Source organism: Caretta caretta, chromosome 11 (assembly GCF_965140235.1).
Source record: "Caretta caretta isolate rCarCar2 chromosome 11, rCarCar1.hap1, whole genome shotgun sequence".
Lineage (NCBI taxonomy): Eukaryota > Metazoa > Chordata > Testudines > Cheloniidae > Caretta > Caretta caretta.
The window spans coordinates 2,689,048-2,712,442 of NC_134216.1; the positions used below are offsets into that span (position 1 = coordinate 2,689,048).

Sequence of the window (23,395 nt, forward strand, 5' to 3'; positions counted from 1 at the left end):
ACTGCAGACCCTTGGAAAGCTAAACCCTGCGTCATAGATGTTGCCAGGCCTTCCTGCCTACACAGCTCAGCCTGGGGAGGGCCGAGCAAGGTTCTCCAGACACCAGCTATTGCCTGTTGGAGAGGTTGTCCCCGGCACTACGACTGTGGTAAGGACACCTCTCCCAAGACCTCCCACAGGCGCGAGAGCCGTCTCCTGGTACAGCTCACCCCAGTTACACCAGAGGAAGAACCTGGCACTGCGGGCAATGACTGCGAACACGGTTTCCCCATGCAGAGGATTAGTCTACGAATGCATTGCTCTTTTGGTGTTCCGGTGGGATGAGCCCCGAGGGGCGCCTGAAACCGCAGACCCAGAAGACCCCCCCCCAATACCTGACCAGTCCGTCCCGGATGCCCTGGACGCTTCATTCCACCGAGGAATCCAGAGGCAACAGCAGTGGACAGAGAGAAGGGAGAAGTTGTGGACCAAGGCCTGTAGCCTGGGGTGGGGAGCACATGTCCTGCTGCTACAGAAAGGCCATCAGCCCCCAGGCTCTCTGGTCCAGAGGTGAAGCCCGTCATCTGTGTAACCCTCCACCCTGCGGGTGTCTTCTCGGCTGTGCCTCTTTGTGTGATCAACAGGTGGGCGCCCGGAGCAGGCTGCCCGGTGCCGGTTAGCCTCCCCTTGTCCTCAGGTTTGAGCAGGACGCTGCATTGTGTGTGTTCATTCCCTGTGTTGTTAGATTGCCTGTCTTACACCGCTCATAATCAGAGAGCGGTGTTTGTGATCAGCTAGCAGGCTCGGGGCGTAGCTTGGTTGTATTCTGCAGCACTCTGTGTTCACCCTGAAGTGTGCGATGGGGATACCAAGTTTCCTAGCCAGGAGCAGGGTGCAGCCCCCTTCCCCCCCCCCAGCCCAGCTCCTTGGCGTCAGCTCTCAGGGGCGAGGGCAACCCAGCCGCAGCGGTGCTGGCCAGCCGGGCTCTGTGCCCTGCCCCCATCCCACCGTGCTCGCCAAGTCAGGGCTGCGGACACGAACTCGCAATCGCTGCTGGGGGCTAACAGGGCGACTGCAACACGGTTTGATCCGGACGAGCAGCGCCCCGGGCCAATGACAAACCGGAGCAGCGCATCCTCGGCCAGTGAAGGGGGCGGGGGCACCATCTGAAACGAAACCGATTCGGTTTAGGAGTCTGGGGAGCGAGCGAGCGAGCGTACATAGCGCCCGGGACTCTCTGCTGCGTCCCCACCTTTCTCGGGAAGGGAGCTTGCCAAGTGCTCCAACACCCTGCTGCGTGGGTCAGGCAGCGAGCGGAATCCGGAGTGAGACCGGACCAGCACCGAATCTGCCGGGAGCCCCGGCGCTTTCCAGACCGGGGAGCCAGCCAGCCCCCTCGGAGTCAGGGCCCCTGCCGCCCCCAGGGGGAGAAACAAGTAAGAGACTTAGACAGCGGGGTGGAATTGGCTTGGGGAGGGGTTACTGATTAACCCTTTCCTTCCTGCTCCCAATCAAGTCTCCCCCCCCACACACACACACACTTCTTTCTCTGTTAGTGTCTCGTCCCTTTTGCTTTTATGTCTCTGATTGTCCCCTCTGTGCTGGGCTGTGCGCTGCTGTATGGCCTGGTCGGAGTAGGATGGATTTCTTAGGGATTGCCCCCCCCCCCCACCCGTGGACTGTCAGGAAAGGCACATGGGCAACCAACCCCCCCCCCAAAAAAAAACAAACCAAGATACCTCCTGTGCAGGATGGAGGCCACTTCTGGTAGTGATGAGGGCAGGCACGGGTAGAGGTTTTGCCCGGTCCTGGGGATCCTGCCGGAGGGGTTAGATTGCCCGCATGGGGAGCTGGCAGGGGAGAGCCAGGCAGCACGAGCTATCCCTCCACGCGAGCTGTGCCCAGCTTCGTCATGCAAGTTCTCACCACAGGCCCCATCCTGTGCCACATCCTGCCCTCGGGCTGCCAGTGTGAGCGCTGCCCGAGTGACGGCTGCTGGAACAGTGCGCTTGGGTCTTTGGGGAAACAGATCAGAGATCCCCGCTCGGCATTTCATGCCTGCAGAGCCCCTGGATGGATTGTCCCAGACCCCCTGACGTCGCACACGGGGCCCTGTCTGCCAGCGTCCAGGCTTCACACTGCAAACTGCCTGGACGATCCAACACCCGGATTGTCCGACAGTCCCTAGAGCGTCTGTGCACTGGTTGACTGGGGGGTGTCCGAAGCCTGGACTGTCACGGGGTGGAATCTGGGTCCTGCTTCCCGTTCAGGTTCCACTTATAACGGGTTAGTATATAAGGAACAGAGGCTGCCATGTGAGTGGCATCGGCTGCAGATGTTTCAAGCCCCGCGGTAGAAGGTGCTGCAGATGGGAGATAAGCAACCTATTGACCCACTGGAGTCTGTAACAATTGACCGATCATCTACCAGCCCTGTATACGTAGAACCCGCCTCTCAAACGTGACCAGAATCTGTGACCCAAAAGTCCGTGGCCTCTGTCACTGGCCAACCATTTGGCTGCTCCGTGACTGATCAGGGGCTGTTGCCTCTTTCTGGCCTGACCTGACTCTTGTCAGGGTGTGACCCCCTTTGCAACAAAGTGCGATGAAATATAGGAAGAACCGTAGCGTGATCTCTGGGCAGGTGAAATTCCCCTTGAATGCAGTCAAATGACACCGCCGTTGTCTGAGGGTGCTGAAATGTACCAGCTGGGGTTCCAGCTTAGGGCATAGCCCGATCCGGCTCCTGTTTGATCTCTGGCCCGACTCCCCTGGATTTTAATGGCAGCAGGATTGGGCCCCTGTCAAAAATGCCACCTCTGTGTCAGGCTCCTGTCTGTGTCCGGCTGCAGTGAGGAGGGTTTAAAGGGCTCCTGGCCTCTTGTGACACGAAGCCAGTAGAAGGGATTTGGGGCCATTGGTGCCAGGGTTCCTGTGAGCTGGCTCCATGGCCCTGTCTCTCCCAACCCTGGCTCGCTGGCTGGGATGTCACAGAATTGCTGCCCCGGCGCTGCATGGAGAGATCACTTGATCTGGACCCCGGAAGGACTTGGGGAGAGCGATTTGCTGCCTGGGGCCCTGGGGCCAAAATTACTTAGATGATTGTTGGCATTTAAGACCCACCCACTGAACTGACTCTTTGGTTACCAGGATCTGCCTTGCGCTGGGTCTCTTTTGAGGTCAGTAATAGTCTTTATTGACCAGCCAGAAATATCACGCTGACCATCTTGGGAGGAGGGCTCTGGCCGGTGGGTCTGCCCCGAGCTGGACTCCGGTGCACAGAGCTGCCGTGGCCCAGCGTCGTGAGTTTTGGCTAAGGGTCCATGAACTGCGCAGACAATAATGGAAGATTTTTCTCTCCCTCTATCTCCAGGTGCTTGAGAGCCAGCCTGAGCCTTTGGGAGTCCCCATGTCGTACCCCAGGGCTCCCCCGCCCTACGATGACAAGAATCCCCTCTACCCCCCGCAGCCTGGGGGCCATCCGCAGCCCGGAGCCTATCCCGGGGGCTACCCGCAACCTGTACCCTATCCCGGGAGCTACCCGCAGCCTGGGGGGTATCCTGGGGGCTACCCTCAGCCAGGAGGATATCCCCACCCAGATGTTCTGGTACCGCTCATATCAACACTCCCGATGAACCAAGGTAAGCTGAGCATTCACAATAGGGGGCACGGTGCAGAAACCCACTGATGGCCCATCTGGCCCCATCCCCAGAGACCAGCTTACTGCTTCTGAGATTAGAGTAAACCCACTGGGCCATCAACGTGCTGAAAGAGAGAAGGGTCCACCCCTGGTTCCAGTTGCTCTTGGTCCCGTTCTGCACAGAAGCAGGTCACCCCAGGGACCGGGGCAAAGAGAGTAACAATGGGCTGGATTCTGCTCTCAGGGGACGGGGCCAGACGTGCCATCAGGGTAGCAGTGCCCATGTGGGACTTGAGGAGTGCAAGGCAGAGGAGATGGTGGGGTGAGGGGAAGGGGTCTCTGGAAGGGCAGGGTAATGGATATGGTGACTCGGGCTCTGCGGGGCCTGGTGTGAGTGGGGGGTTAGGAAGGGATTTCTTTGACCCCCTGGGACGGATGGGCTCCGATATGTCACTCCCCCCAGATTTGATAGAGGGGAGATGTCCCAGTAAAAGGCAAAACATTCCAATCTTCAGTCCTGTCACATCAAAGCTTACTCCTGGGGGAATTCTGAGCCAAAATATTAAAAATTCTGTGCCCGGTATTTTAAAATTCTGTATATTTTATTTGTCAATATAACACAGTACAATCCATGCCAATTTCAATTATTTTGGTAATTTATTTCAAAATACCTGTCCACAAGTATGTGTGTAACAATACAGATGACAAAAAAGATTCAAGAAATATTTTTTGACAAATAGATTCCTTCCTAGGCTTATTAATACAGAATTCTGAGTAATAATTCATTTAAACTATAATACAGAACCATATTTCCTGCTCCCCTCAGAAGCAGTGCAAAGGCTTGGGGGAGTCAGGAGTAATGGAGGGGCTGAGGGAGAGGGAAGGAGCCTGGGAGTGAACTTGGAGGGTTGTTGGGTGTGGGTTGGAGAAGTATAGGCAGTTTTTTTTTGGGGGGGGGGATTGTTAGGGAGTTGGGGAACCTCCCCCATGCAGACCCTGCCTGACCCCTAACCTCTCCCATTCAGTCAGGTGCATCTACCCAGTCCCCATGTGTCCCTGCACCCCTGCACCTCTGTCTCCATGTGTTCCTGCACCCTCACTTCCATTCAGCCCCTGCCCGAGTCTGTCCCCCTCGACTAGCCCTTCTGAACCCCAGTCTGTGTGATCCCCCAGCATCCCTGTGTGCCCCGCTCTGTCTGTGTCCCACCCACATCCTGTGCCTATTCACCTGGCCCTACGGGCAGGGCGCTATAAGGAACGTGGCCTCTCCTCCCTATCGGCTATTGACTGCTACAGCTGGTGAGCCAGATGCCCTTTGTTCTGCTGCCACAGCAGCCCCTAGTGGGCGAAAGGCATAACTGCAGGGCCTCTCTGGCAGTGTTTTCTGGGGAGAAAAAAGAAATCTGCAGGGGACATGAATGCTGCGCACGAGCAATGGCGCAGAATTCCTCCAGGTGTAAAAGCTGGGCTGAGCTTGGCACCAGCCAGGCCCGACAGCCAGCTGCAGTGGGATCAGATCACCTCGACCCGTGGATTTGGGAGCTGGCAAGACCGTGGGGCAGCCTCTGAAACTGCAGGGTTTGGGAGAGGGAATTGGGGAAACACCCCCAAGCTGCTGGGGGATAATCCCGGGGACAATGGCCGCTGTGCAGAGAACAATCTGTTCCATTCCTCTCCCCCACCCGAGGGCCCTGGCTGAGCCCTGCGGTGACAGGGGCAGCCACAGCCTGGCCCCGTATGTGGCTGCACAGAAATGGTCCCGGCCAGAAGGAGTGGGGTCTGATGGAGGAGGGGAGGGCACTCGGAAACACTCAACTGATGGGCCGAGCCCGGGGGCGGGAGGGGGGAAGGAGACGGTGCCGCTAGAGAGGGGGGACGGTTACTTCCCTGCGCCTTGTGCCGTGTGCACCCCTGGCCTCACCCTGCCGGGTACCAGGCCGGCGTCTCCTGTCTGGGCCCGGCCCTCTCGGCCATGCTGCCAGCGAGACACTTGCTGGTGCCAAGGGGCCGTTGGGCTGGGACGTCCCGCAGGGCAGCCCGCTCGTGGGGAGAGACGGTTGGGGAGGGACCTGACGCTCGGGCGGGGCAGCCCCCGACACATGACAAGTCAGCAGGGGCCCAGGAGAGCCGATGCCCCCAAGCAATGCCAGTGTTCAGGCGCTGAAGGCTCTTGGTTCCCCTTCCGTTCTCCCCACTGGTCTCCCCACAGGGAACATCTGCATCCTCACCAGCTTGGGGGATGACGTCGTCAGGACGATTGACTGGGACGACAAGAGAGTGCGACACGCCTTCATCCGCAAGGTAACTCCAGAAGGAGCCGGGCTGCCCGGCCCCCAGGGGTGCAGGGTGCAGGAGCCGGGGGGATGGGTGGGAAGGGGGTGTCCCCCTCCAGACTCTGGCCCCCAGGAACAGGCTGCGGCTGGCAGGGCGAGCCTGGGTACCAGTGCGGGGCCGGGGGCCTGTGTCTGTGTGGCGAGGCCAGCGGCTACGGGCAGCATCAGGCTCCCGTGGCTGCAGGGCCCCCCTAGTGCTGGCGGGGGCTGGAGTGGCCTGGGCTACAGAGCCCCTCCCCACGCTGTCCGGGCTAACAGGACACCTGGAGCCCGTTGGATGGGAGCCTTGGTAGGAGCTGCCCACCCTCGGGACGAGAAGGGACTCGATCTCCATGGCCCACCCAGTCCCTGGCACCCTGCCCAGCTGCCATTTGGGGCAGGGCAAGGGCTAGCTCCGAGTCCATCAGGAGCGGGACTGAGAGCCAGCGGCTCCATCGCACCTGGGGTGCTGGGCAGCTGGGGGCAGTGACACCTCGGGGCCGCCTTGGCGTGTCTGTGCAAGGAGCTGGGCTGGTGCCCTGTGAGTGACCCCTCTGTGCCTGCCTGTGCCCTGTGGGGGAGCAAGGCAGGTGCCCATGGGTGACCCCTCCTGACTGCTTTGTCCTGCAGGGGAGGAGGGCCTTTGCCCGTGGGTGACCCCTCTGTGCCTGCCTGTGCCCCACGGGGGAGCAGGGCCGGTGCCCGTGGGTGACCCCTCTGTGCCTGCCTGTGCCCTGTGGGGGAGCAGGGCAGGTGCCCATGGGTGACCCTTCTGTGCTTGCCTCTTTCAGGTCTACACCATCATCTCAATCCAGCTGCTGGTGACCGTGGGCATCATCGCCGTGTTCACCTTTGTGTGAGTCTCACCTTGTCCTGAGCCCTGCCCTTGCCGCCAGCTGCTGCTGTCCCAGGGGCTGGTCCCTGCTCCACGGGGCCCCAGGAGCTGGGACATCCCAGGGACTCTCCGGAGGAACAAAGACGTCTGCCCCCAATGCCCCATCCCCCCACTGAAGGGAGGAGCCAGAGCCTTGCCTCCGGGATGGAGGAGATGAGCACTGTCTCACAAGGGATGGGGAGCCCCACCCTGGGGCTGTTTAAAGCTAGGCTGGGTGCAGCCCTGTGGGATGGGCTGTGCGGGGTGACCCTGCCCTGCCCTGGCAGGAGTCCGGATGGATCCTGGCGGGTCTGTCTGGGGAGCTGAGCACAGAGCAGGGCAGGGTTAAAGCCCTGTCCTTGCTCCTGGGCTGGGGACCCCACAGCGGGTCTGCGCTATGTGGGGGGCAGGCAACGGCTTGGGGGTGATGACGAGCAGGGAGCATCTCACTTCCAAGCTTTCCCTTGGGTCACTCTGCTGCTCGCTGGGGCCCGCGCTGTGAACACTGTGGGGGTGGAGACCACGGGGGAGCAGAGAAGGGGCCACGTGGTGACGGGTGGAGCCAGGAACCGATCTCACGCTCTTCTCCCTCTTCGCAGCTCCCCCGTCCGCACCTTTGTGCAGGGGAACGTTATTGTGTACTACGCCTCTTAGTAAGTATCACTCTGCCAACTTTGCCAACTCCCCTCCCTGCTCATCCCGGGCCCAGCTGCCCTTTGGCTGGGTTCCTGTGCCGCCCTGTGAGAGCTGGCAGAGTCGCCACCGCTCGGTCAGTGCGCTCCCTGCTGAGTGCCACGAGGCGCTGGTGCCCCACGCCAGAGGCAGAGGGCACTGTGTGGGCGCCGCCTCCAGCCCCTGGTGGCACGGGGAGGGAGAGGGGCAGTTAATCACTTTCTCTATGGAAAAAAACTAGGAAATCAAATGCAAAAAACTCTGCTAATACAGCTGAGGACGTCACTGTATCAAGGAAGGTTATGAAATTGCAGGTCCACCCTCAAGGATTTTTAATCAATATGTCAAATTGGGGGTGTACCATATGACTGGAGAATAAGAGAGGGAAAAAGTGATTCAGACAACCATGGACCCATGAGTCTGAGCTCAATTGTAGACAAGGCTTGAGAACAAATTTTGAAGGAAAGACTTATCAGAGGTAAATGGGATAAAGTGCAGTGGGCTCACCACAGGTAGATCATGCCAGGTGAACCTGGTCTCTTAACTGATTCTCTAGACAGGGAAATGTGGTAGATCTGTCTATCTGGATTTCAGTGAAGCATTCGGTACAGGACCATGTGGGAAATCATCAGTGAAGATGAGACCGGGAGGACTAGTACAGGAATTGGAAGGCAGCTAAGGAACTGGCTACGTAGCAGCTGATAATGGGTTATGCTGAAAGGCCAGAGGGAGGTGACTAGTGGTATTCCTCAGTGATTGGTCTTGGAATCAGTCTAACTTAATATTTTCGTTGGCGGCTTTGGCAGAAAATGTAGGTGTGCTTATGAAATTTGCTGGGGATACAACGCTGGGAGGCATCGTCAGTGCAGAGGAGGATCGGAATATCATCCAGGAAGCACTGGATGGCCAACAGACTGGAGAATAGAAATGGGTCATGCGTTTAGAGAATAATAAGAATTTCTGCTATAAACTGGGGGCTCCTCAGTCGGGAACGGCAGAGGAGGAGAAAAACCTGGGGTATTCGTTGACTGGAATGACTCTGAGCTATCATGTGAGCTCAGCCGCTGCTCTGTGCCTCGGTTTCCGCTCTGTGCCATGGAGATAACACGTCCCTACTCCCGAGGCGCGAAGGGAAATGTGAGGAATGTTTGTCGGGTGCTTTGAGATCCCCAGGTGGAGGTAAAGGGCCACACACGGCACAAGGCCAGCAGGGCAGAGCTAGTTGCTGGAGGCGCCGGGAATTGGAAAGGCCTGACTCTGTGGGTGTGAAACCTCGGCCCTTCTGCTGCCCTGCACGCGGCTCCGACCGGCCCCGGCTCCGGGTGGGCAGCAGGGCTGGGAAGAGTTCAAACTTCTGTCTCTCTCCCTCCCCAGCGCTGTGTTCCTGGTCAGCTACCTGGTGCTGGCCTGCTGCCCGGGCCCCAGGTGAGTGTCTCCTTCACTGGGGATCAGAGAGGGCGGCCCCTCCCTCCGAGCCCGCGCCCCATCTCCGAGTCCCCTGGGCACTAGGAAGCGGGTCGCGGGGGAGTGACTGAGCCAGGGGGCCAAGGCCAGAAAGGGCTCTGTCTCCATCCCCAAGGGGCGATGAGACGATGCTGCCCCCCAGGGTCGATTCCTGTCCATCCGGGCCGCAGCCTGCCCTGACGCGGGGGCCGGTTTTCACGGGGACACCCTGTGGCCTGCAGTCTCATTGGGCCAAAGCGGTGCCCTCGCCCCAGGCGACATCACGCTGCGCTCACCCCAGAAACCCTGACCCCCACTGCGTGACCCCCGCCCCCAGCCTGCAGCGCCCTGGGCTCTGACTGCCTGCACCCTGACCTGTGTGTTCCCTGACTTCCCCCAGGAGATGCTTCCCCTGTAACCTCATCCTGCTCGCCATCTTTGTAAGTGGGGCTGTGGGACTGGGTTGTATAGCGGGGGGGGGGGGGGCAGTGATTCTGGGAGGGGGCCCAGCCCCAGGGTGGGGGGGGCTTTGGGGGGGGTGTGGGATGGAACAAAGGGAAGGCTTTGATGGCTGAACACTGGTTACGATTGGGCCTGGGGTCACGTGCATGGGGGTAGAAATGGGGGGGGGGTGTGATGCCATGGCCCCCCCCCTCCTGTGATCCCTCAGGATCACACCTTTGCCTGAAACACCCCCCTCAGGCCACATGCCCCTCCGTGCCTCCTGCTGTGAATCCCCACATCTCGGCGGGGACCTGGGAAGCCGACGCGATGCTTTGATCCCGCGCTGCGGCTGGCTCCACGGCTAATCGCCCCCTTTCCTTTCGTTTGCTGCAGACGCTGGCCATGGCCTTCATGACGGGAACCATCGCCAGGTACCGCGGAGCTGGGGAAAGCCCCTCTGAGCCCCTTCCCTCCTCTGCCTTCCCCGAGTTCGCCTGTTGTCAGCAGGGGGGAGGTGTGAAGCACACTCCCAGCAGGCTACTAACATCACTGTGAATAGAGACAACCCCCCTCGCTTAAAAATGAACAGAGACGTTTTTGGTAGTAAATGAGTCTCAGAAAGGCTCTTGGAAGCCAATCCCAGAACAGCCCCATCTGCAGACTTGCCATTGATCACAAAGATCCAGATCAAATCAGGTTTTTCCTCTGTTACCTGCCAAGACCCCAGCTCAGTGTCTCCCCTCGAAAACCCCTGATTTACCTTCCTACCGGGTGACCTGGACAAAAGGCTGGAATCTGGGGGTGGATATGGGAAGTTGCAAGAGGGCCATCGGAGAAGCAAGAGGGAAAACCGTGGGATAATCTGCCACACATCTTAGCTGTCTGTACACTAATGCAAAAGGTATGGCGAATCAAGAGGCAGACCTGAAAGTCTGTGCACACGTACAGAATTATGACTGAATGGGTACCCCAGAGTCTTGGGGGGATAAATAATATGGTGGGAATATTGGTAGAAGGGACCTCTTGTTCAGGAAGGCCAGCAGGGAAAAAAGGGCAGAGGTGTTGCTTTGTATAGTAAGAATGTACACACTAGTTCTGAGGTCCAGAAGGAGGAGGTGAGAGGCATTCCCGTTGAAAGTCTCTGGGGGAAGCTGCCAGGGGGAAAAACAAGGGTGACGTCAAAGGAGGGGTCTACTACAGGCCCTTAAATCAGAAGGAGGAGGTAGATGATACATTTTTACAACAAAGACATATCCCAAGACCAGGCCGTGGTGATAACAGGGGACTTTACCTATCCCGACATCTCTTGGAACAACAATACGGCAGGACATTGACTGTCCAGTCGGTTCTTAGAATTGGCCGGGAGCAACTCTTTGTTCCAGAAGGCAGGGAATAACGGCTAGATGGTTGTGCTGCTGAAAAGGATCTGAGGGCTCTAGTGGATCACAAATTGAAAGAGTCTTTATGACGTGAAAAAGGCAAAACTCGTTCTGGGGCGTATTAACAGGGGTGTCGTATGTAAGACACGGGCCTGACTCTGCTCAGCGCTTGGTAGGCCTCAGCTGGAATGCTGCGTCCAGGTCTGAGCACCGCACTTTAAGAAAGGTGTGAACAAACAGGAGACAGTCCAGAGAAGAGCAACAAAAACAAGAGGTTTAGAAAACCTGACCTGGGAGGAAAAGTTGAAAGAATTGGGCATGTTTAGTCTAGAGATGAGAAGGCTGCGGCAGGGCATAATAGGTCTTCACCTATGTTAAGGGCTGTTATAAAGAGAACAGTGATCAATTCTTCATGTCCACTGAGAGTAGGACAAGAAGGAATCTATTTAATCTGCAGCAGGGGAGATTTAGGAAAAGCTTTCTAACTGGACGGCTAGTTAAGCCCTGTGACAGGTGGCCTAAGGAGACAGTGAGATCCCCATCATTGGAGGTTTTTAAAAACAGGTCGGACAAACGCCTGTCAGGGATGGTCTGGGTTTACTTGGCCCTGCCTCAGCGCAGGGATGGACTAGGTGACCTCTCACGGTCCCTTCCAGGCTGACGGTTCTCTAATGGAAGGAGCAGTGCTTCCTGCCTTCCCCGCCACCAGATGTCCCCCCGTCCTGTCGTAGCTACATCGCTGACTCTCGGCAGCAGATCCCCTCGCGCAGGGCTTGGCAGATAACGGGGAAAGATTTTGTGTGAAGCTACCGATCACGTCTTTGTTGGCATGTGGAGCCGAGTTTGGATTTGGAATCGTTTTAAAGGAGGGGGAGGGGAAAGCTTTTTAATTCCCGTTTGACAATCAGCAACTCGCCCTGGTCATCTCGGATCTCGGGTGGGTCCCTAGAATAGCGGGAGGATCTGTCCCTGGAACGGGGTACAGCCAGGCTGAGCCATCACCACCAATCTGTTTGGCCATGTCATTGCCAACGCCTAGGGCTGCTGAAACTGGGGCAAACTGAATATGTCTCCTGGCCCTCTCCCCCTTCTGCTGACTCTATCTGGTAATTAGAGAGACAAGGTGGGTGTATTTGGTAATGTCTTTTGCAGTGCAGACAGGGAGAATAGAGATGTCCGGTGTCGGCTGCAGGTCTCCACGCACCGTCCCGGCCCTGTCGTGTCTGGGTCACTAGCCCTGCGGGGGAAGTGGGCTCGGACGGAGAGGAAAGCCAGCTCCACCATGGTTCCAACTTCAGGGATCCTCCTGGCTTAGCTCAGGTTGAAGGAGTCGCCCTGGAGCCTGGACTGAAACAGGCGCCTCCTGGGGGCGAGTCACAGAACTGCAGGCTGCCTGTGATGGCTTTGCTATAGGGCCCATGGGTGCCGGGTTGGATCACCCGCCGAACACCGAGCCCATGGGATCGCACTGCTGGGGAGCGAGCCCCGGTTCTTAGCTCCCTGTTGCATGCGGAGGGTGAAGTGGGAAATAATTGAATGGCTTTTAAACCTCCCCCCCACACACACACTTTTAACCCTTTGTGTGCAGCACGTATGACACCATGGCAGTCCTGATCGCCATGGTGATCACTGCCAAAGTGGCCATAATTGTCACCATCTTCTGCTTCCAGACCAAGGTAAGGCTCGATGGGCTTTCTGCCCGTCCAGGGCAGCGGGGACAGTGGGAGTCCGGGGATTTCCCCTCCTGAGGGCCCCCACGGCATAGGCTGGGACTGGGCACAAAGCAGATGCTGCATCATGCAGCGTGGGGTGCTGGAGCAGAGAGCCCCTTCCCCTGGGGATCCGTGCTGCCTGCACCCAGCGCTGGGAGTGACAGAGCAGGAATCGAACCTGGATCTCGTGCGGCAGCCCGGAGAGAGCTGGGTCAGTGACCCTCCAGGGCCAGCGCTTCGGGGTGTCCCTTCCAGCCGGGTGGCCATTTCCCAGCGCGGCTCCCACTGGCTGCATCCCAGCTGGGCAGCACGTTGCCCTGCGTGCTGCTGACCCTCGCTACCCAGGCTGCCACACAACATCTGTCCCATGCCACCCACCCTCAGAAAAGAGCCGATGCAGCTGATCCATGCTGACATGGGGAGCAGATGTGCCTCAGGCTGCTCCAGGTTATGGTGCCTTCTGCAGGGGAAGCAGAGTGCGGTGCAGGGAAGATAAAAAATCTATTGTGGGGTGGGGGGGGTTAATTTAAAAAAAAATCTATTTTTTAAATTTTAAATTAAATACAGGTTTATTTTTTTAAATAAAAATGTATTTAAAATTAAATTTGAAATTGGCAATTTAAGACCTAACCTTATTCTAATCTATTAAAACCATTTAAATTAAATGCAAAAAAGTAATATTAAGCAGCCCCTGTTTCCTGCCAAGTTTTAAAGAACGTCACACCACTCAGCTGGTGGAAGTCACTGGCTAAGCACCTGGAACTAGAGTTTGTTGAAGGGCTAACCCAGCTTTTGACAGCAGTAGCCACCTCTGCAGGTGTAGACAGATCATTTTCTCCGTTTCAGTTTATTCAACTAGTTCGGTTCATTCAAAGTTAAGAAACCAATTGGGGGCAGTGAAAAAGCAGGAAAGTTCATTTTCCTCTTCCAATCTCTGAATAAAAACCATGTACGAGAGGACGAGATCTACTAGTTCTAAAATCTTGAAGGACACCGTGACTAGAAACAATAAATTCAGTTCACTAACTACAGATAGTACTTCCTTTGTTTAATAAAACAGTTAGTTTTGAATGCAAAACATGTTTTGATCAACTTTTTTTTACGTATCTAGCACCTTTAAGGTAGTTTTATTTAATGACCAAAAAAATCGCTGTTTTTCTATATTTTTATTGTTTGAATTTCCATCCAAACAGAGCTTGATGCAAATCACAACGTAATCATCATCTGGTAAAAAGTTAAGCTACGTAACTGTTTAAATAGATGTGTATAGATCTAGTGTCTCCTCCTGGTTAGCAAAGAGAAGCACCAAATTTAGTGTAAAAGCTCTATTTAGTTGCAAGTTTACCTGTTCTAATGGTCGCCAACCAATGAGCTATTGTCCTTAGGACAGTAACTACAACATACAAATGCAAATCACGATTACAATCAATGATTTAAATCAAGGTTTCCCTCTTGCTGATTTAAATCATGGTTAAAATCGGTGATGGACATGGCTTTGATTTAAGTCAGTCCATCCTGGTGCAGCGGGATGGCTGTGTTCCGCTGTGCTCTGTGGGTCTCTCAGTGACTTATCTTCCTCCCGCTGGCAGGTGGATTTCACATCGTGTACCGGGCTGTTCTGTGTGCTGGGGATCGTCATCCTTCTGACCTCGATAGTCTCTGCCATCGTCCTCTACTACAAATATGTGAGTAGTGGCTGCTCCTTGTAACATGAGGACTTGGGGAGACCTATTCAGGGACAGACCAGAACATGATACCAATGCTGCCCTCTGCAGGCCCCATCCATATCTGCAGAACTTAAGCACAACGTTTCCAGCATGGCACATGTGACCTGCCTGAGTATGCAGAGAACCTGAAGCAGTAGCCCCGACAGATGGGTGACCTCTCTCATTTACACAGGGGAGATGTTAACTCTGAAACCTAATTATGGCAAATCAGAATGTCAGCAGCAGGGAGTTTTCATCCCTGATCACATCAAGTTCTGGGCAGGGGGTGAATGAAGTTACCAAAACTTTATCTCTCAAACGGATCCCACTTCAGCAACTTACCCCAAAGCAAATCTCTGTCCCTGAGCCAACTGCACTCAGCCACAGCTTGTGGTCAGCCAGGGATTTTGGCGGATGTTTTGCTGACAGCGGAAGTATTGCCTGGGAGACTTGGTCCACCTTAAAAGGCAGCTGTGGTGCAGACATGGTATTTGGGAGGGGTGGGTAGCTAAAATCAGATCATTGTTCTTCACTCCACCCTGAAGCTGTACCTCCTTGAGCTCAAACAAGAGAGAGCAACTTGCCACCTTTCATAGCTGAGCAGGATTACACCTGGTTGATGCTTGGATGGGAGACTTCTGAGAAAACCCCGAGTGCATCTGGTTGACGTGTGGGTGACTCAGTAGAGGGTGCTCTCCCCTCTGCGTTGGTGTTGACCCTAGAGCCCCCGAGTTGTGCAAGGGGGTGCTGTGTTGCTGGAGTTGCTCTTTCAGACGATATGCAAACCCAAGAATCCTGACACCCTGTAGTCTCTTTCTGCAGATTCAGTGGGTCCACATGGTGTTTGCGGCCGTGGTTGCGATCGCCTTCACCCTGGTGAGTAATGTCGCTGAGCCGGGAGCCTCCTATGTGGGCTGCTGCGTCGGATGCATTCCTGGGGCGGGTGGGGGAGGATGGAGGCAGCTCCTGGCTCAGGTACGTGGGGCTGAGGATCTGTAGTGGCGTGGCTGACCCATTGCCCTGTCTGTGGTCTCCCCAGTTCCTAGCCTACGACACCCAGGTGCTGGTAGGGACCAAGGAGTACAACCTCAGCCCCGAGGAGTACGTCTTCGGCGCCCTGGAGATCTACGTGGACATCGTCTACATCTTCTTGTTCCTGCTGCGGTTCCTGGGCTGTAAATAAAGCCTCTAGGGGGGCTTCCGGCTGGCATGGCCCAGGGCCGAGGAGTGCTCTGGGAACACCTTGCTTCCTTCCTGCTTCTGTTCCTTTCTCCCTCCTTGCCCCGGTGTGTGTCACCCAGCCAATGGCCTCTGGTTTCCCTCCTTCCCCGGGGAGCCCAGCGTGGGATTCCCACAGTCTGTGCCTAGAGGAGTAGTGGGCAAGACTGTGCCCTGGAGAAGCCCAGTAATGAGGCTTTGCCCAGCAATGAAGCCAACGTTGGCAGATTTCTGCCTGCCCTGTTAATTGCTCGGCTGCCCTCTGTGCTCCCACGTGGTCTCCCGTCTTTCTTTGCTCCCCACGCAGCCCCCAGGGATGTGTCAATGCACCAAGTTCATCCCCATAGCAGCCCTCAGAACTCGGTGCCAGGCAAGGCACCTGCCCCCAGACCCACGCACACGGCCCCTCTGCCAGCACTACCTGCTAAGACAAGGGGGCACCTCATATTCCCCAAAAATAGCTGAGAGAGGGCATTTCTGGACATCACGCTCCACATGTTGAGCAGTGGGATCAGATCCTGCACCCTAAGGAGAAGTGAATTCACTTCTCTTGTGGTAGAGAGCAGGCGGGTCAAGGCTTCCGTCTCTCACCTTAACGTAAGCCTGACCTATCCCGCCCCGTGCCTGGCAAGCAGCGTTACTCCGAAATAATTTGCTGGATGATTTGAGTTGCCTGGAGCTGCCTGAGATCAAGCTTGAGACATGTCAGCCCCAGCTGCTGTTTGGACCCAGGTGAGATGCCACAGGGGAGGGGAAAGCTCGGCAGAGGGGCAGCACCTTCATCAGATCCAAACCCACTCAAAGAAGAGCAGAAAGACAGGGGCTCGGTCCTCGCTCCGATCCAAGCCCCGGTGTGCAAGCTCCTTCTGTCCTGCAGAGCGCCCTCCAGTGGGGAGAAGCAGAGGGGGCTGCGATCAATGCAAGGGGAAATTTTTTTTACACGTCCTAGACATCAGTATTTTCCCAGCACAGTTGTTACCCTGTGTCTGAGAGTGGGGTTTTTTTAACAGTACAACAAAAATCTTTGGGGTTAACAATACTGCTTTGGTCTCTGGTTTGTTACGTGCCTTAAACTAGCCTTATGTTAAGTTTTTGTTTTTTTTTAAATCTCCTTAGCTACAGCCTGTGAAGTGTACACAGGAGAGACCCAGGCTGGCTTTTGACAGGTTTCTGTTCTTCTTAATTCAATCTATTTTATCCTTGGTACGCAAAGGTTTTTGTATCAAGCTGTCGTATTGTATATTTGACTAGGCCGGAAAGCCAAAGGGCCTTGAAATAACACCGTTTGACGGGGGGAGGCGAATGGCACAAGGGGAATTGCAAAGAACCGTGCTGTGTATGTTGCTCATGCTCTCTAGTAAGAGAGTCGCTTATTGCAGGAGGAAACAGAACTGGGGCTGCAGGAAGGGGCCGCAGGCAGCATTGTAAGTCACCACCCCTAATACTAGAGGCCGGAACAGGTGCTGTAAGGGGGGGCGGGATGGGGCAGAACGCTGCGTTGGAGTACTCTGGCTCCCCCAGGGCAGTGCTGGTGAAGCGGGGGGCAGCAGCTCAACCCAGAGCCAGCTCCCAGCGCCTCCTGGGAAGAGCAGGCTCAGAGCAGGGCGGCTGGATCAGAATCCCCAGGCAAATGGCCAAAAGGGCAGGGTGTGGGCAGGGAAAGTGGGGGTGCAGCCAGTGTCAACCCTTTGTGCTCCTCCCACGACGCTAGCGGCTTGGGCCAGCCTTGTTCACTCAGTGCCTTAAATCCCGATGTCCCTGGCAGATGATTTGAGGTCAGCACAGCACATGGCCGGGAGTCGCCCCTTTCACGGGCAGCCCTCCTCAGATCTGTGCTACGCCCGTCTAGGAAGGGAGACCTGCCCGTTCTGAGTGCCGGCCTGGAGGCAGAGCTGCTGATGAGCAGAGCCCGGCTCTGTCCTGGCTGAGGGCGGGGGCGTTGGCCAGCTGGGGTTAGCTTTGCTATGCAAAGGGCTGCCGGGTGCGCTGCAGAGGTTAGTGGATTGGCTCAACGGCCCCCCGTGCAGGACAGACCGAGAGACCCCTTCCCTGGGAGCGCTCCGCTAGCCAGGTTCGGAGCGGTCCCCAGTCCATGCAGCAGGGGCCATGAGGGGATGGCCGTATAGCATAAGCTGTATTATTTTCTAATGCTGCAGCCAGTGGGAGCAGCACGGTCAGCTCCCGGCACCAAAGAACAGGGTGCGGTCAATAAAGCCACGCTATGGCATAAAGAGCTAATGTGATCCTGGGATGTACAGCGAGGGGAGTGGTGAATAGGATCAGAGAGGTGATTGTAGCAGATCTACATGCAGCCCTGGTGAGACAGCTACTGGCATATTGCGTACAGTTCTGGTGCCCATTGTGGCCTTACGCCCCAAGTTCTTCACCGTAATAATATTATATGCTTTTGGTATAACTATGGGGTATTTTGTGCAAGATAAGGCATGTGAGATCTCATTGCAAAGGTTGTGATTTACTAAATGGGATTATCCTATTTGTGTGCATGTATCATTTTGGTATCTGAAGTTAGGAATGTTGTTTATGAATCTATTACAAATGTGTTTACATCTGGGGAATGCCCACTAGGCAAAATGCAATCAGTCTAGATGGCTGGCTGGGAAGGGCCATTAGGGAAAACAATCGGTCTTAGAAGATGCTAATATCCCACTGGGGAGCCTTCCTGGGGACATTACAAACACCCTCTGTCTCATGGCTGCTATGGCCCTACAGAGGCATCATAGAATACCAGTGTTTTTCCACTGAAAGGTGTGGGAACTAAAGTTGGAGACAAAGGATTCCCGCCATAAGCAAAAGCTATATAAGGCAGGGGAGTGACATCATCATGGTTCTTCACTGACTCCCCGCTCAAAGGAGACTCCTGGAAACATCTGAGAAACAAGGACTGAACGGGATGTGGGGGGAAGGGCTGAACCCAGGCTAGAGGGGTTTCTAGCCTGTGAAAGGAATATTTGGGGTTTTAAGCTGCAAGCAAGTGCAGCTGGCCCTCAAGAACCTCTGCAAACTGCCTAAACCAACAGTTAGGGTGAGAATTTGCAACTCATATCCAACTTCTTTAGTATATTAAGCTTAGATTGTGTTTTTGTTTATTTGCAAGGTAATCTGCTTTGATCTGTTTGCTACCCCTTAGAATCACTTAACATCTATCTTTTGTAGTTAATAAATTTATTTTTGCTTTCTCTAAAACCAGTATGTGCAGGAGTCATAATTTGGGGTAGAAAGCTGTGTATACTCCTCTCCACACTGAGGGAGGGGGGCACATTTCATGAACTTACAGTTCCAGGTGGCCCCCGGGGACAACCAGTCACACCCACATTTTTAAAAGGATGTTGGAAAACGAGTGGGTATAGGAAAGAGCCAAAAAAAAAATATATGGTTCAGTGGTTGGGAAAAATGCCTTACAGTTAAACTTCCGGAGCGGAATGGGTTTCGTTTAACACACAGATGACCGAGGGGTGACTTGACTACAGGTAAGCAGTGGAGGGTTATATTTTTATCATTATACCTTGCTAAATGTCAGTTTCACCAGACACACCAACTGACTCAAAAGATTCCCGTGGATAATAATTGAAATTTACAGATAGGCAAAGGAAGAAAAACGCTACTGGGGACTTTTGAATTAGGCTTGTTACAAATGGACTAGCGCAGTGGCTCTCAACCTTCCCAGACAACTGTCCCCCTTTGTGGACTCTCATAGGTCTTACATACCCCAAGTTTCACCTCATTTGAAAAACTACTTGCTTACAAAATCAGACATACTACTACAAAAGTGTCACCACCCACTATCACTCACAAGTTGCTGACTTTCTCATTTTTACCATATAACTATAAAATTTTGCCCAGGATTGATATCAGGCTAATGAGCCTATAAATACTTGGGTCATCCTGCTTGCCCTTTTTTAATATTGGCACAACATTAGCACTCATTCTAGTCCTCTGGACTTTCCCCAGGATTCCAAGATTTATTAAAAATTAACATCAACGGGCCAGAGTTCTCCTCAGCCAGCTCTTTTAAGACCTGGGTCTGCTCATTTAAAAATGCTTATCCTATTAGGGGCTGTTTAACATCCTCTTTAGTTACAAAAAGACTGCAAAATACTTTATCCTCCTCCCGATTCGAGCACAAAATCCTGCTTCTTTCCAAATACAGAGAGGAAATATTTATTGAACACTTCTGCCTTTTCTGCATCGTTAGTAATGGTTTTACCATCTCCATCGAGTAATGGGCCTGTGCCATTGCTAGGATGTCTTTTGTTCAGACTCTAAAAAAACTCCCTTTAATTGTCGTCAGCTCTGCCAGCCATGGATTTTTCCTTGATGTCTTGAGCTTTCCATAGACATTTTCTCCTGTCAACGCAACTGCCGAAACTCAGCCTGAGAGCCCAGGTAGCCGAGTAAGACCCCTGTGTCTATACTTTAAACAGAGGTAATGTCCTGCCACGGGGGTTGGAGAAGGAGAGTTGCCCAGTAGAAATGACAAAGGGAATGTCTCAGGCTGACTGACCCTTGGAGGCAAGCTGGGTTCAACCCTACCCGTGACTTAGCAGCTATCCCTAAGTCTCATTGATAAGCTGGCAACATAAGGGCTAATTAGTGATCCCAGCTGGATGAATGGAGTTTAATTAGAAAGACAGCCCCCAGCTGCGGTGGTGAAGCAGGGAGAGGGTTATGTAAGCAGAGCTGGGCCCTCAGGAGCAGAGGGAAGACTCCGGAGAGGAAAACAAGGGGAGTCATCCTATGGGACGAGCTCGAGGAAGCCCAATTGAGTTCTGCAGGGAGCTAGAGGATTTCCTCCCAGAGGTAAACTGCTGGAGTCCCTGGCAAAGGGAAGGCTGGGGAATCCTGCCGGGGAAGAAGCAAGATAAGAGGCACTCTGCATGGGCTAGAGGAAGGAGCCAAGAAGCAAAGGATTTCAGAGAAGCCCAGGAGAGGCTGGAAGACCAGCCTGTGCGGTATTTGGACTTCCAGCAGGGAAAAGCCTGGGGAATCAGCACTCTGAGCAGGATGAGGAAAGCAAAGAAGCCCAGGAGGGGTGAAAGACCTTTTGTGTATATCAGCTGGACTTTGCTACCCCGGAAGCAGGGGGTGAACTGTTACATGACTTGGCCAGAGGGCCAAGCCATAGAAAACTCACAGCAGGGGTCAGGAGAAGACACCGGCTAGGACTGGTCATCGGGGCTGAGGAAGGGGCCAACGGGGGGCAGGGGTGTGTGTCGGGTAATGAAAAGTGAAGTCCTCTGCAATGCCCTCTCCCGGCATGAGGGGGCACCCTAGAGGTGAGGGATCCATGAATGGAGTGTTCCTAATCCTATGTTATTGGGATACTGCTAGTCTGTTTGTGTCCCAAAATGGACGTGTCTGTCTGTCTGTCTGTCCCATGCCCATCACAATGGTATGTGAACCCTCTAGATCGGGGTGGGCAAACTTTTTGGCCTGAGGGCCACATCAGGGTTCTGAAACTGTATGGAGGGCCGGGTAGGGAAGGCTGTGCCCCCCAAACAACCTGGCCCCCACCCCATCCATCCCCTCCCATTTCCCTCCCCTCACTGCCCCTCTCAGAACCCCCGACCCATCCAACCCCCCTTGCTCCTTATCCCCTGACAGCCCCCTCCCGGGACAACTGCCCCCGCCCCCGAGACCCCACCCCATATCCAACCCCCCCGTCCCCTGACAGCCCCCTCTTGGGACCCCACCCCCATCCAAACCCCTCTGTCCCCTGACTCCCCGACCCCTAGCACCACCCCATGTCCCCTGACTGCCCCCTGGAGCCCCCTGCCCCTTATCCAACTCCCCGCCCTCTTACCACGCCGCTCAGAGCACCAGGACTAGCAGCCGCGCCCCCCGGCCAGAGCCAGCCACGGCACCGCGCAGTCTGGCGCAGCGGGGCAGGCCGGCGGCTCTCGCAGCCGCGCTGCCCGGCAGGAGATCGCAGCCCCAGAGCGCTGGCGGCATGGGGAGCTGAGGCTGCAGGGGCGGGAGCGAGCCTCCCCGGCCGGGAGCTCAAGGGCCGGGCAGGACGGTCCCCCGGGCCGGATGTGGCTTGCGGGCCGGAGTTTGCCCACCTCTGCTCTACGCCCCTGGGAAAACAGCAGAGAAACGTCAGCGTTTCACAGACCCGCTCGGTTTCAACGCACCGCGTAAAGTGCGGGTTTATTTCTCTCCACCCCACGCGGAGTCGCGTGTTTCAACAGTCCCGTCCCTGTGACGTCATCGTTTCCATAGCAACGAATGGGGACCAGCCGAGAGAGACTTTCGTTTTCAACAAACGAATCGAAAGGGATTGAAACCAGCGAGGAAATGGTGACGGGGCCGAATCGAACCGGGGTCGCCCCCTGCGGTAAAGCTGCTGCTGCCCCACGGCTGGGGAGCTTGTGGGCTCCTCCCTCAAGGCCACCGATCTCCCCGGCTCCCCAGGCCACGGCCTGGTCTCTGCGCCGCACAAAGGACCATGTCCCCAGGTGCGCTGGCCCTTCGAGGGGGTTGGGCCGCAGCCTCCCTACCCCGGGTGGAGACTGGGGCCAGGTGATGGGGGAGCACGTGGCTAAGAACTAGGCCTGCTGGGAGATCTACGGGCCACTGGGTCGATGTGTGGAGGCCCAAGCCAGGCTCGTGGGAGAGGCCCTGGGAAGATGAGAAGGCAGTCTGCATTCTGAGGCAGACAGTCCAATTGTTTGGAGTCCCAGGACGGGGGGCGTGGAGAGGGCCGATGCTGGTTCTCCCGATGCTGCCGCCGCCTTTGGTACAGCAACCCGTCAATGCGAGGAAGAAAGGACGGGAAGCTGAGCCCACCTGCAGAGGAAGAGTGGGCCCAGCAGGAGTCTGGGCTAGAAGAATGGGTTTATGTTCCCGTTTGGACACTAACTCCACTGGACTTGGCCAGAGGGGCTAAATCACCTTGTGCCCAAATAAATCTGTTAGTCTTTAAGGTGCCACCGGACTCCTCGTTGTTTTTGTAAATCACCTTCTCTTCTGTAGCCCCGTTATTTCGACGGTAAGTTATTCAATTAAGGAATCTCTCCGTGTACGGCCAGAGGAAGACCTGTTACTTCTGGAATTCATCTTCCCAAGGGAACTCTGGTTTTTATACGACGTATTGATTTTTTTGGGCGGGAAGGTACAACTAGCTTCTCTTCCAGCTCCCCAGAGACGATTGCCCCCAGGTCTTGCTGCTTGTATTCTCTGTTGGAAACTCTCCCAGGGAGGAGAGAACACAGATTGTGTTGTGTGTTAGTTTGTGCACAGAACAAATGGCTAGTTACCAATAACTCCAGAGCATTTTGCTGCTGTCACTTCTTTTGATCCGAGTGGCTAGCCAAATTTGAGGTGTTGCAGGTTGTTCCCAAGGGGAGGTGCAACTGATGATACCCAGGTATTTCAGGGAGGCAATCTTGTTTATTTACACACTCGCCCCTGGCATTTGCTTTTTGGGGAGAGGGAGGGGTTGGAGACATGCCTGGGGTTTGGGTTTATTGTGGTTAGTTAAGTCACTACTTTACCCTCCTCCTGCCTAAAAGGTGATGGTCACACACAGCTCCTAGCAACGAGGTTTAACCCTGCGCGCCACATCGTGGTAGATCATTGTGGACTCATACGGCGGTAGAAACTGTGGCTGTCATCAACAGTGATTGAACGTGGGACCCAAGGCCTGTGACCTCATGGGCTCAGGCCTCTGCCACGTCCGCTAAGGCTGAAGTCTTTTACCAATGAGAGAGCAGCAGAGGCTGCAAGGAAGTGCCCCTGGGGCCTGCGTAATTCAATGGGGCTTCGTGGGCATGAGAAGCGACACCAGCGCTGCCAAGAGACAGACCCCTTGTCTCTCTACCCAAGCTCGGTGAGATCACCCAGGGTGGTGTCCCACACTGCGTTGGGGTCCATTCGTCAGCAGTGCCCATTCCTGACCTGGCGGCTCTGGGGTGCAATCCTGTCTCTCTCTTTTCCCCAAGGGTGAGGCATGGGTTTTTTCCTCATCGCTGTTTATCCATGACTCCTGAGCAGTGGA

At 55.2% G+C, this 23,395-nt stretch overlaps 1 protein-coding gene across 2 annotated transcripts; it reads left to right on the plus strand.

Annotated features, from left to right (window-relative positions):
- Positions 1-1,164: 1,164 nt before the first annotated feature.
- Positions 1,165-18,582, plus strand: LOC125644604 (protein lifeguard 3). 2 transcript variants are annotated; one of them, XM_048868783.2, is made up of 12 exons: positions 1,165-1,415; positions 3,352-3,619; positions 5,828-5,919; positions 6,722-6,786; positions 7,404-7,457; positions 8,851-8,901; positions 9,320-9,359; positions 9,757-9,794; positions 12,331-12,418; positions 14,044-14,139; positions 14,970-15,036; positions 15,200-18,582. In XM_048868783.2, the coding sequence occupies exons 2-12, from the start codon at positions 3,388-3,390 to the stop codon at positions 15,337-15,339; spliced, it is 963 nt and encodes a 320-aa protein (XP_048724740.2). In that variant the 5' UTR covers positions 1,165-1,415; positions 3,352-3,387; the 3' UTR covers positions 15,340-18,582. The 2 variants fall into 2 exon arrangements, with proteins under 2 accessions (XP_048724740.2, XP_048724739.2); XM_048868782.2 differs by having other exon boundaries at positions 14,983-15,036.
- Positions 18,583-23,395: the final 4,813 nt, after the last annotated feature.

Excerpts from the sequence above, each read along its gene's own strand:
- LOC125644604 (XM_048868783.2), top strand. The coding sequence starts at position 3,388 with ATGTCGTACCCCAGGGCTCCCCCGCCCTACGATGACAAGAATCCCCTC. Across the intron at positions 5,920-6,721 it reads GACACGCCTTCATCCGCAAG|GTCTACACCATCATCTCAAT; the intron begins GTAACTCCAGAA and ends TGCCTCTTTCAG. Across the intron at positions 7,458-8,850 it reads ATTGTGTACTACGCCTCTTA|CGCTGTGTTCCTGGTCAGCT; the intron begins GTAAGTATCACT and ends CTCCCTCCCCAG.